The sequence below is a fragment of the Tiliqua scincoides genome, chromosome 1, assembly GCF_035046505.1.
Source record: "Tiliqua scincoides isolate rTilSci1 chromosome 1, rTilSci1.hap2, whole genome shotgun sequence".
NCBI lineage: Eukaryota > Metazoa > Chordata > Lepidosauria > Squamata > Scincidae > Tiliqua > Tiliqua scincoides.
Genome location: NC_089821.1, coordinates 129,054,820 through 129,068,421, shown reverse-complemented (window position 1 = coordinate 129,068,421; position 13,602 = coordinate 129,054,820). Strand labels below are relative to the sequence as shown.

Genomic DNA, 13,602 nt, shown 5'->3' with positions numbered 1-13,602 from the left:
CGCCACAGTGGAAAGATGTTTGATGATGCTTTTCTTAAGGCCATGAAGCAATGCAAGAGAGCTGATCAAAATGTTTCTCCGGTCTATCGCGATTAAAAGTGACAAGCTACTCATGGTAAGACTGAGGCAGGAGATTGGACAAAGGAAGTGTTAGTGAGAAGAGTAAGATCTGCTGTGGTTTTGGTTATAATTCAGTGGCACAAACTGAAGCACCACTGACTCTTCTTAATGTAACTACTGTATTCCAAACAAGTGTTTTTCAATAATTTTCTCCCAACATTTTGTTATCTACTTTATCTACTGTTAACAGAGCCAGTCAGTTTAGATCTTAAATGGCAATTTAATTGAGCAGTAGATTTCAAAACGCTTAAACTTTTGCACAATGAGTTTGAGAGCTTCTCTCACTTGCAGCCATTGCCAAAAGAAGTATAAGTCACTTTGCAACTTTCATTATCACAGCACTTGGCACTAATGTCTCTTGTAATTTTTACAGGGAGAGAGCTGAGCTGTACTGTGACTGTGGGAGGGCAGCTCTAGAGCACTCAGCAGTGCCATCCTTGTCATCGCCAAGCTCCAGAGCAACTGAGGAGAAGCTGCACAGGGCTCTGATTTCAGCTGGGCAGCTTAACGGGAACAGTGCTTGGCATTTCAGCTATTTTAGATTATTTCTTTATTACACCTGCTGAGTTTGATTACTGTCACCAAGGCAGCAACTCTACTTACACACAGTGAGGACTAAGTTCCATTTAACTCAACAGGATATACTTTGGGGCAAAAAGGTTTTAAAGTGCATGGCAAATGAGTTACTCTTTGCACAAACTGACTTCTTCATCCTGTCTCTTCTGTTCCTATTCCTCTTTGGGCTGGGTTCTTCTAAGGCTGGTATTTTGGAACACATACCAACACCAAATGCCTTTCACCAATACATTTTGTTCTTGCCTTTGCACAGCTGCTGATTTGTAATCATTATGCTATATTCTGATTGACAGTATACTTGTGAATGCCGTTTAATGTGTTCTTGCTCCTGGGCTGCATTAGGACAATGGAGGCAACTAATTAACATCTGTGAAATCAAAGTTCACAAGGAAGTGCAATCCCAAAGGATTGCACTTGAGGAACATTAGGCACACAAAACTACTACTGCCTACTGCTTGCTCCCCCATAAATACATATTGGCTCACCCCCGGCAAGTTCATTTTGTGCCAGGAATAAACAAAGACAGATGCAGCAAACACTTTCAAGGACAAATGCTTCTCTAAGGGTAGCTGTGTACTGTCTCTGTCTAACATAATGAATTTTCCCCTCTCACAATAAACAGGTAAATTATTTAGTATTTCGTAAATTTTCCTATACTGTATGCACTCTCCAAAACAAATCAATAATGCTATGAAGTTTTCTGTTCCTACATATCAACTTATAGATCTAATATTGACACTAAGAGATAAAATAAGACTAAAAACTGAGGTGCAATTGTCTTGGTTTTGGAACAATGAGGAAGACAAGTCAGAAGTGTTCTTATGATGCTGCTTCAGCATCAGTCAAAAATGAAGGACTGGGTGTTCTATCCAGGCTTCACATCATACAGTTCCCCCATTTGAGTGCAGTGGCAGACTGCTGAAGAAAATTCTGCAAGATTCTGAGGTCATCTCTTTGTAAGCACAAAAATTTAGTACTTGTGGCTTCACAGAGACCACAAAGAAGAACTGGGAGATGCCCCATATGCATTTGTAGGGGGAAAGGAAGAACAGCAAATACTAACTTTTAAAAGATATGCTACCCACTCACTTTCAAACTATTTCAAATGAGCAGCCTAGAAACCTAAATAATCTCCAGACGGATTCCATTTCTGGCTATCTGATATCCTCCCTAAAAAATATCATGGGTCTGGAATTTCAGGTGGTGTCTTGGTCATCTTTGGAACCTGTTCTGCTCTGCAAGATAGATCCTAACAACATTCTTTTTTGAACCATAAATTTGATAAACTTTTTTTTTAATGCACATCATTTTTACATATTTTGTGGGTTCAATCCAATCACACAATGCAATCCTATGCAAACCTATGCACATCAGAAATGTCCCACTGTGTTCAATGGGATTTGCTCCCAAAAAGCGTTTATAAGATTGTATCCTTTGGTACTTTTAAATCATATTGACTCCAGTTAACTTCTTAAAGCTGTTTTTTCCGCATTAAATTTATGCATTTTGTAAATAAATAAGTTTGACAATTGAACACAAGCTTAATTCTCCCAGTGAAATTAATGGAACTTAACTGTGTTTAGTTTGGCAGGATCTAACTGCAAGCAAAAAACCTATTAACAGACCTGGCTGCAAGTTTATAGTTCTCCATTTCATTCTTTAAATACTTGTTTTCTCTCTCCAAATGTTGATTGCAGGTATACGCATCCGGTACAAATCCAACATCTTTAGGTTCAAGCACACCTCTCTGCAGCAGTTCATACCTAAAATTAAAAGCATGAATACTGTTTCATTTTTTTTCCTCCTGACCACAGGAATTAGGAAGGCCTACGAATGGAGCCTTTTACCCACAATACAATACCAATTATGCAATCCTATACATGCTTTACTCAGAAATAAGTCAATTAAGTTTGGGACTTACTTCCTAGTAAGGGGGTTTAGGATTATAGCTCCCACCAGTGTTCGAAAATGTCAAACACTGCAAGCAACCCTAAGCATTACAAGCTCCCTTTCCAAAATGCAGTTAAAATAATGCTCTCTCTCATTACTTTTGGTAGAATTCAAGACGAGGCGAGGAATACTGGGGAAAAGAGTTTTATAATGAAAAGGTGTTTGGAGTATTTTTGCTATAGGTATACATTTCTATGAAGGAGAGAAAAAAATAATAGCTTTATAAGACCAAATCCAACTAGAAAGGAAGCTCAAGCAGTAAATTTGTGCTGCTGTGTGGATTCATGCTGCATTTCTGAATGCAAACAATTACCAAGGAAGTTATTATTTCATTTAGCTTTGGAAAAGAGAAACAAGATCAATGAAAGCAGAAATGGGCATAAGGTAGATTAATTTATTCGACCCAGCAAAGTATTACCACTATTCTTAAGAAGACAACATACACAGGTTTATTTAGTACATATTAGTTATATGAGATCCCAAGTATACATTTTTTTTGCAAATGTAACTCATCTCTGTTTGCTACCCCATGGAATAAAACAAGCAAGTAGAAAATGGAAGACTGAAGCCAACAGTCATTAATATACAACATATAGGCAAGTAAACACATTCTGCTTTCTAACACAGCTTTGCAAATGCTCTTAAATGCAATCCTGAGGTTGCTGACAGAATCGGATCTTAGTAATCTTTCTATTAGGATTCTACTGCATTCAAGAGCTCAGGGAATTTTTTAAAAAGCATGTCATTCATTATATAGGCGATACAATTCACAGAAGTCCTCTAAAAGTTTATTTTAAAAAGCTGGAAGATGTCCCAGAATAAATAAAGTAGTTGGAAATAGTTTTATTAGCACCACTTGCAATGAGCTGATTGCCAGTTTCCATTTACCTAGCATGTTAAAGTTTTTCTTGAAGTGTTCATGAAAGATAAAACAATGCCAACTGCTCACATTTTCAGCACTCTTTAAAATGTGTTCCTAATAAGACTGGAACTTGAAAAGGGGTCCGAGATTCATCTTGGAGCATGAAATAATAACTTGCTATTAAACATGTTGTAATTGGTCTATGGTTCAGAAATGTAGCAGCTCCCAACATCCTTACTAAGTCACAGCAGAACAAATTCATACTTACAATGCAATACAAAACATACGTGAAGACTATTTGCGAAATATATGCTTACTTTGGTGAAAGTTTTGTTTGCTCCTGATCAAATAATCAATAGATATGGTTATGCTAAAAAAGCAAGCAAATAAAGGAATTTGTGTCCTCCAAGCTAGATTTGTTTCATCCTTTAGCTGTGGCCAGCATCTGTCCTATTTCAATTCAGAGTTGGTACTAGACAATTTGCTCTACTTCTGTTGTGCAAAGGTGGGAGGGGCAGGGAGGAATTGGGTCTTTTTTATAGGAAGAAGGTTGAAGCAGCACAAATCTTATTCTGCTTGCAATTTCTGGTACAACATGACAGATTACTTTTGTCCAGAGTTTTCTGTGACAAACAGAAAACTATAGGTGTACAGAAATAGAAGCTATGGAAAGCAGGGAAGGGAACAGAAGAACTGGATTAGTACTGGCACAGGAGGGAAAGATCCAAGAGCATCTTGAAAGAAAGAATAAGATGAGTATGGCACTGAGAACTCCATACTCAACCTTAATATTAAGCCTTCGTAAGTTGAGTATGGAGAAGAGAACCAACCGAGCATTAAGATAACAGCTAGACAAATACGCTTCTTTCATTATGCCCCAGCTAAGGGATGCTACTCAAAGATCTCTTGCCTTTATTTCCCAAAATCTTCAAGCTGATGCATGTGAAGATCTACTATCACTTTTATTCTTGTACATTTCTGAAAAACTAAGGAACCCAGCCTACAAAAGTTGTTGGCAATGGAAATATAGGAAACAACAAGTTCTCCCATTCTACAACTTGATAATGACAAAAAACTTTGTAAAAAACCATAAAGCCTGGTTTTGCTGATATACTTGCAGATTTTGCTGATATACTGTGGCAGGCCATTGGCAGTTGATGAACAGGGACAGATGTGCCATTACCCAGTTCCTGTCTATGGCTAGTCACCTTAAAGTGCCATCCAGTGGAATAATGTTATGAGCATGCAGCACCAAAACAATAAGTCACTGTGCCAGCAAGTCTGTAGTTGTCAACTGAGTTGAAGAGGAAAGTGACTACAATGAATTTACAGTAGAATAATTGCATAAACAATTTTATGCAGTGAACCACACAGAGATTAAGCCTAATGAAAACAGCAGTAGCACTGACTAGTACTCCTGACAGCATCGACATTGACAGAATTTTTAAGACTCTGAACCAAGAGCAAAGGATCAAAAGACACTTCGGGCACAATCTTAACCAGGTCTACTCAGGCCTATTTTGTTCAATGGGGCTTACTCTCAGGAAAGTGTGGTGGTTAGGATTGCAGCCATAGCCATGGGTTCAGTAAACCTGAAAAGCTGCAGAACATTCAACATCTAATGAGGAGCCCAGCATACTGAGCAATTTCCTGACAATCTCATTTTTCATTTTTAATAAAGGAAAAACCTAAACATATTGGTAGGCTCTGCTTGAAAAAACCCAAAAAGTTTTTACTGGTACTCTATCAGTCTGAATTATTTGTTGTTGTTGTTATTTAGTATGTCTCCCTGTTCCCACCACACACATTTTCCCCTTATTCTGCAGTTCTTCACAAAAATAAAATAAAAGAAAAGAAAAGAAAAGAAAAGAAAATAATAATAATAATAATAATAGTAGTAGTAGTAGTAGTAGTAGTAGTAGTAGTACAGGTATTTATATACCGCCTTTCTTGGTCATCAGATTTCTCCTCAGACTTTAATACAAGGCGGTTTACATAGGAAGGCTGTTTAAATCCCCATAGGGATTTTTACAATTAAAGAAAGTTTCTATCTTTCAAGAACCACACATTTCAGATGGAACTTTTGCGGTCTGTTATCACTTTCTGGCCTCCTCCCACACAGGCTGACAAGCGGCTCCTTCCAAAGAGCAGGTGGAATAACTCGGCTCAGCTTGTCAGCTGCTTCAAGGTCTCGCCATTCATGGTGCCAGTGGCCTTGAACTGGCGACCTTCAGATGTTAAAATATATATTAAAATATGTTAAAAAATAAAAAAAACACTTTCACACAAAAGTAATTATGCACCTATGGAAATTTTGTGAAGCAAGCAATTTGCTTACAGCCAAATCCTATCCCTAATTTATGACAGTGGGCACTGTGCCACGGTCATAAATCGGCTGTCAACGGTGTGTAGAAGATGCTGCTGGAGGCCATGGAACATGATGAATTGGCAGCAGCATTGGTTGCCTGCTCCTGCAGTCAGCAACCTGCCCCAGTGCCAGTATGCTGGAATGAGCAGTGGGTGGGAAGAGGGTATAATGAAGACTAGAGGGGGAAGAATGGGTCTGCTGAGAGGCAGGGCAGAGGCAGACAGGCAATGGTGGCAGCAATGGTTCTGCCAATGAGTTATGCCTCCACCAAACCTTGTTATGCCCCCTTAGGTTTACTTGGACTTGCACCAGCAAAAAAGCTGGAGCAGGTCCAAGTAGATTCATAGGGTGACATGGGGCTTACCCCAAGGTCTCCTGATTGGCCCCCACCATAGGATGCAATGCACGCCTCCATGGCATGGCTGCATCAGTGCTTGTGGTGGGGGATAGGATTGGGCTGTTAATTTGCAAAAGAGGCTTTAATTATTACAAATTTCAGGATTTGGGGTACAAAATTCTAATGGTTCTAATTCTAGCTAATCAAACCTTAGGCATTGTTTGCATACGTTAGGCAAGTACTTCTGATATTTTACAAAAAATTGTCAGGGAAAAAAGTCAAATCAAACAAACATAAAGTTTAATAATCATATAGTTTAAAGATATTTCAAATACATAATTGTACAATTAGATTTCTATAAATGATGAAAAATTATATTTATGAAATACAGCACCACATACTATTATGTGGGAAATACTGTGATTATTTTATACTTTAATTAAAACATTAATCTGAAAGTTAGATAAATTTTTTCTAAATAGATACTGAAAATACTCAGAATTCTCAAGCTGTGATGCAAACACATTAATTACCTTGCCTAATTTAATTAAAGATTAATTCCTAAACAGGCTTTCATATCCATGAGGGTCATTTAATAAATGAGCTAAGCTCTTATAGGTGTAAATAAATCACCTTCCTCAGTATTAATTATTTTCTCATTTTAAATCCCATTAGAGTTTGATCACAGCATGGATCAGCTGTATATTAGCAAGAGAAAGATATTGTACAAAGAGAAATTTGATAACTTTAATTTGCTTTCACTTATTAATGATGCCAATTAACAATTTAAAAGCAATTTTAAAACATTTATGAAATACATGTACAAGAAATTAGCTCACAAGTCATTAAACACAGTGCTGTTAACACCACAAATACCGATCCTGAAGTCCCTTGTTCGTATGCGTACCCTCAGATTATAAGCAAAGAGTCTAGTATATTGCATAGTTTGCACCCAAAGCATAGAACATAGCAGTTATAAAAGAATTCCAGCTCCCTCAGGATATCAAAGAAGAAGTCAGAAATGTGCAATTTCTGTTAAAACTCTTGGTTGTGGTTTATGCAGCCACAGGAGGGAAGCAGGTGGCCACAGTTCCCTTCAACAGGAATAAATGTCCCAGCCCTCTGGTGGGGAAAACTCCCAACAGTCTCATATTGCAATTTGAAGAAGGCAAGAAATAAACCTTTCCTTCTCCAAAATGCTGCACAAATGAGGGGAAACTTTATCTCAGCAAGTGCAGAAAAGCACCTCCTTGGAAGGGAAACAGTATTCACTTCAAAAGAGGTCTGGATAAGGAAAGGAGCCATGGGATAAAGTCCTACTGTTTTTCGCCCTTCTCCAAACCACTGTATAAGCAAGAGAAAACTGTATCCCTCTCTCAGACTATCTAGTAAGCACAAAAGACTTGAGGGGGATGTAGAGTTTTGCCCCACTTAAACAGAGGTTTGGACAAGCAAATAAACAGCAAGATACAATTCTGCAGGTTTTTTTTTCTTTTTCCTTCACCAAACTTCCATACATGTAAAAGAAGACAAGCACAGAGGGCCTCAGAAATTGTTTAATTTTTGCCTCAGCTATCCTTTCACCACTGAATCACATAAATGTGCCATTACCTTTGATTCATGTGTACAATTGCTTCCCCCATTCTAGGCATATATTACACATGTTTTTTTTAAAGCACTGTTGGTAACAAAAGATTTCTGCTGTTTCTTGTCTTATCCAAACCTCTGAACAAATGAGAAAAGATTCCACCACTTGTCTAAGCCCTCTGTGCTTGTCAGATATGCGCAAGATTGCATACATTTCTACATTTATTTCTACACGTTTGTAGTCAAAAGAATTACCATTCAGTCTGAAAACAATCGAGTGTCCTGCTCATCCCCATTCTGCTTAAGAAATTGCACAGAAAGTCATCCACAACCTCAGGTATTTCGGACAGTGAATGCTTAGTTATCTGGCCTGGTCGTTGAGTCTAAAAGAAAATGTCAGATAAATGATTAACCTGCCTGCCTCTTTCTTACTAACATTTATTACAGCTTTCAAGGAAGCACCTTCTAATCACAGGCATATTAAGTCTTCCCTGCTTAAATCACAGCATAAAATATAGAACAGTTTATATATAGCAGTTTATTTCCAATGAGTTGGAATATTAGAAGAATTTCATGGGGGTTATCAGGCACTTCTCCAGTTTGTTGTTCAAACCTCCTGAAAAAAAATTCAATATGCACACCAGTCACATATATGCATGCAGTTCTTCTCAGTTGCCTCACAGCCTGATCCTAAGCATGGTAACTCAGAAGGACGTTCCATTGAGTTCAACAGTGTTTATTCCCATATCAGTATGTACAGAACTATAACCTTAACCAAGTGAAAACCAGTTCCATTCCAGTCCAAGGAACATGCAATGAGTCTCATACAACAAAGAGGTGTCCTAAGTGGAGATGTTTATTTCCATATTTACATCATAAGGCCCAGAAAAGCACCATGATGGAAATGCAAATGAGTGACTAGATGCATCTACATTAACTGCACCTGCATGTAGTATAACACAGGGAAGAAGTCTGTATCCTTGGTAAACATAAACGTATGAAAGAAAAAGGGTTACATCATATCTAATGTTTGCACAACAGCATGAGCACCTGCTACTTCCCTGCTGCCTTCCCCTAGGGCAGCTCTCCTAGCCCACTGGAAAAGCACTCCTGAGGGCAAAGAACCCTTGACAGTGCTTTGGGATGCAGTATTGAGGAAGGAGGAGTTGCAGAGGGAAGAAAGAATCCCGAGGACTACCTTGTCCTGAATTGATAAGCCATCACTGCGGGCACTGCTCTGCTTCTAGAGTCTATAGCACCAGGGAGAAGAAATTGTATTTATGAAGCTTAAGACTGAGATGATGGAAAACAAAAAGGGTACAAACCACAAGGGAGAAGATTCTGGTTGCATATCAGGCAGAAATTCTTAACAGTGATTCAACAGTGGGACAAATTACCAAGGGAGTTGGTAGATTCTCCCTAACTGAAGATCTTGAAGCAGAGGCTCAACATGCACCTGCTGGAGATACTTTAGGAAGCAGGAGGCAAGGGGCTTGACTAGATGACCTCAGGTGCCTTCCAACTCTATGATTCTATGAAAGCAGATAAGCAGCTCTAAACCTTGATTTGCCTGTGGCATTTTTGGAAGTTCACGGTTTGGGTTCTAAACTATGGTTATTGTGAACAATCCTTCGGCATGACGGCTAAACTGAACCATACAGAAAAGTCACACTTGCATTTTTACCAGTTAGATCTCACCCTTTCCTGGCCACTTTCTCGTGGGGCAATTTACAGTAGTGTGTTAAGGGAAATACCCATTAACACACATTAGAATGAAGCCATTTCACTCTATAGGGTACTTGCAGCATACAGAAGATTCAAAGTGCTTTCATGAGAAAAATAATGTTTGCAGAGTTACCAAGAGTACTAGATGATAAATACACATGCAACCACCTAGAACTACTCATAAATTGTGCAGCAAGCCCTTAATTATTAATACAGCATGAAAATTCAGAAAACACTTTTGCACTTCAAAATTTATGGTTACAATCCAAAGAAGTGCGAGTGGCTTTGTCTTCTTGGCTTTCGATGCCATTTTTCAAGCCACTTTTTTTTAACTCGGGGGTAGTTACAAAAGAAATTCCTAAGCTGACAAGGTAAGAAAGCTTTCAAAGAAGCTCTCTTAGATTGAAATCTAAACTGCAAAAATTATAATGGAATCAGTGGGAATCAAGTACTGTCCCTGTCTGAAGACAAAAATTCCACTGAGCTTAAACACACTGAAAGCAGTTATCTTATTCATTAACACATCCATTGGACTACAATCACACTGCGTTTATTCCCACCAAGCTACTCCCTTATTTTCATTGCAACCTAGTGATATGTTGGAAAATCTGAAAACAATCTGAAATTAAAACACACCAAGTCCACCTCAGCCTTTGTTCCATTCATATATGTTCACCATTATAAAATGTGAACATATGCAACAAAATATTAAATCCCCTCAATTTAGTTCAGTTATGACACCTATTTCTATGCTTTGGGTCTCATTCTGGGGAATCGCACATTCTGTAGCCCTTTTCTAACTAAAGGTTTATCACATTCTAATTTCTTTAGCCTCTTGTCCTGTACATATACACAAGAAGAAAGTAAGCCTGTGTTAAAATAACCACTCATTCATATGTGTATCACATTACTAGTAAAGTAACAGAAATCAATTTAGTCACATATTTTGAAAAACAAAATATTTACCATAATTTGAGCATCAACTGCCTGTTCCTGCATAGTCTGTACAGCCTTTGCCAGGTCTTCATCACCTTCATGCAAGCTAAAATCATCATCTACTGGTACCTAAATACATTATAAATATAAGCAAAATGAGTACACTTGCTAAGTACCTGAACATGGAAATTGTTTCATTCCTAGACACCATTAATAGAAATAACAACAATAACAACAACTGGGTATTTATATACCACCTTTCTGGTCATCGGATTACTCCTCTGACTTTATTCAAGGTGGTTTACATAGGCAGGCTGTTTCTAAATCCCCGAGGGGATTTTTACAGTCATAGAAAGATTCTGTCTTGCAAGAACCACACAACATTTCAGATGGATCTTTCTGATCTAGTATCACTTCTGGGCTCCAGTTGCCTCCCACGCAGGCTGACAAGCAGCTCCTTCATCTCACATGAAGGGCATCCAAGATGCTTCTTCGCTCACACCAAAGAGCAGGTGGAATAACTCAGCACGGCTTGTCAGCTGCTTCAAGGTCTCGCCATTCCTGGAGCTGCCGGTGGCCTTGCGACTTTCCGATGTTATCTTCAGGCTAACAGAGGCTCTACCCTCTAGACCAGACCTACAAGCTGCACCATTAAGGTTGCAACCCTATATAAAATTTCCTGGAAGCAAGTCCCATTGAACTTTCCCCATTTAAATTAACTTCTGAGAAGTCATGCAGAGAACTACACTGTTGCCCTATTGTCTTGGCTTAGCAACAGAAGCACAGAGCTAGAATTGAGAGGGATTGCGCTGTTGCAGATATCTAATTGCTTATGCTTGGTCCCAGCTTCAGCTCTATTGTCCCTACTACTTGGGTGGCAGAGGTTAGGAATTCGCATCTAAGTAGGGAGCAAGGCTAGGTAGGGAAGAAGAAAAGTGCACAGTATAACAGACAGTATAACACTGAAGAGAGTAAGGATGGGGAAAAACATGGCTCTATGTGAAGGTACTGCATCTATTCCAGGAGGGACAGTTCCTGATTTATTAATAAAAATGAACATGAAAACCTTTGTATTTAATTAACCATTAAATAAACTGTACTTCTTTTCCACTATTAGATATTACAAGCTGCACCTAAAAACAGAACCAGAATAGATACCCAAGTATAAGTCGATCTCACAGATAAGTCAAGGGCATGTTTTGAGCCAAAAATCATGAAATTTTCTGTGACCCTTGGATAAGTTGCGGGAGGTTAAACTTAGAGGCGTGTCTGACTATAATTTTGTCTGATTTTACCTGAAAATAACTTACCAGTAATTGTTACCTAAGAACTCTACAGTCTCTAATTTATTTAAAATACAGTAAAAGATCCTAAGATACATTTTTATTCATTAACTTTTTAAATTCTGGTTTTCACAACCTTTTTGTAAACACTATCAGAGTAAGTGCACTGTAAACAACACACCAGTAGAACCATTAATCACATCCTTCTTTAAGGTGCCTGGTGTGTTAAACCAGAGGCTCAACATATACAACTTATAACAGATAACTGGGAGTATGCAATTCACAGCAGAGAGACAAGCAACAAGGAATGAAGTGAGCAAGCTCAGCTACACATAGTTGCAACCTGATTTACTCAGAAGTAAACACATTGCTTTCCATTGCTGTTATTCTTAAGTAATGGTGAACTGAATTGTAGCCTCGGATTCTGTTTTAGATGGAAATGAGGATTATATCCTGGTGTTTTAAAAATCAGACCTCTGCCAAACATTTGCAAAATGGAATGAGGGTACAGAAGGGTCAGGTGTGATCCTCCCAAAGAGGAGGCTTTCTTAATTTAAATAGAAGTGTTGAGCCCTGGCTTACTTTTTTCTCAGGAGGAATGAAAAGGTTAACTTTGGTTGCAGCTTGCCCTGGAGCCCATCACCATGGAGATTGTAATTATCTCTGCATTGTCCTCTGGGCTTCTCCTGGCCTGAACAGCCCTGACCCCGAGTGACTCACAGATAAGAGGAAGAGATGATTTATTGGCATAAATTTCTTGCCTTATAGGTGAGTATATACGGTTGGTATTATATAAATAATTGCTGTATTGTCCAACTGTTTAATCCTACTCCCCAACATTGGTGCCAGTGCAGCCACGCTGGCAGAGCACATGCTATATCCAATGGGGTGGTGGTAGTGATCAGACATCCAATAAGAGGTAAGAAAAAATGATTTTCTACTCCCCCCCCCCCCGTAGACCGCCTGACTGTCCATGCGTCTCCTCAAACCTACACCAGCCATTTTGTTGGCATATGTCTGAGAAGAGAAAAGGGGCAGGGCAGCCTAGGAAAGAGGGGATAGTATCTGGAACATGCTGAGATCTGCCCCTCCCCACGCATAACATGCCTCTACTGCCAACTTACTGGTGCTAGCAAAGGCTTCTGGAACTGCTGCTGTGTGCACTGTGGCAATGAGCCAAAAACACATGATGGTGACCTGGTTTCAGGGCTACCATAAAGGGCCCTGCACCTCTCTACCAGAAATTTGTTTTCCTGCCAATGACATTCTTGGAACCCATGGCAAATTCCTTGCTGTTGCAAGTAGCAGCTGCAAAGAGGCTAGATCAGGGTCACAGAGAAGGTAAAGGCCCCAATAGGATTGGCATCTAAGCAAATTACCTCTTCATACTGATAATCATCTTCAGAGCTCTCCGTTACTGTAACCTCTGAATGTTCAAGTTAAGTCAAAAATATGGTTTCAAACTTGGTTTCCTAGCATATTTTATTCTGCTGTGTTTTGAAATGTACATACCACATTCTGTGCTGCTGGAGTGACAGCAAGCTGATCATCGGGCAAGAAATTCTCTTTGTAAAAGTAAATGCTATTTTGTGCTGTCAGTTTGCGGCTTGGCTGCCCCTCCCCCCCCACACACACCCTAGTAAAAGCCACAACTATTCATCTGGCAATGAAATTAACCTCTCAAACTGTTGCGAGCTGCTGTGCTCAGGCCGCTGGGACTCCGCTCCGATATCTGCTGCTGCTGGAGCTCCGCCGACGGCGTGGCACGCAGATAGCTGCCCAGTTGTTATTGTGCTTATCTCCCAAAGTCGGAGCGCTCTCTGCTCCCGGCGAAAAAGAAGGACTCAAAGGCAGTTCT

At 39.3% G+C, this 13,602-nt stretch overlaps 1 protein-coding gene across 1 annotated transcript in view; it reads right to left on the bottom strand.

Moving 5' to 3' along the window:
• The window catches only part of SPAG16 (sperm associated antigen 16), a 521,477-nt gene that overhangs the window by 456,830 nt on the left and 51,045 nt on the right, over nt 1-13,602 (bottom strand). The window contains exons 2-5 of the mRNA XM_066622076.1: nt 13,124-13,170; nt 10,492-10,590; nt 8,056-8,183; nt 2,322-2,459 (exon numbers count right to left, since the gene is read on the bottom strand). Of these exons, the coding sequence (XP_066478173.1) occupies nt 2,322-2,459; nt 8,056-8,183; nt 10,492-10,590; nt 13,124-13,170 (412 nt within the window). The remainder of the gene's footprint in view (nt 1-2,321; nt 2,460-8,055; nt 8,184-10,491; nt 10,591-13,123; nt 13,171-13,602) is intronic.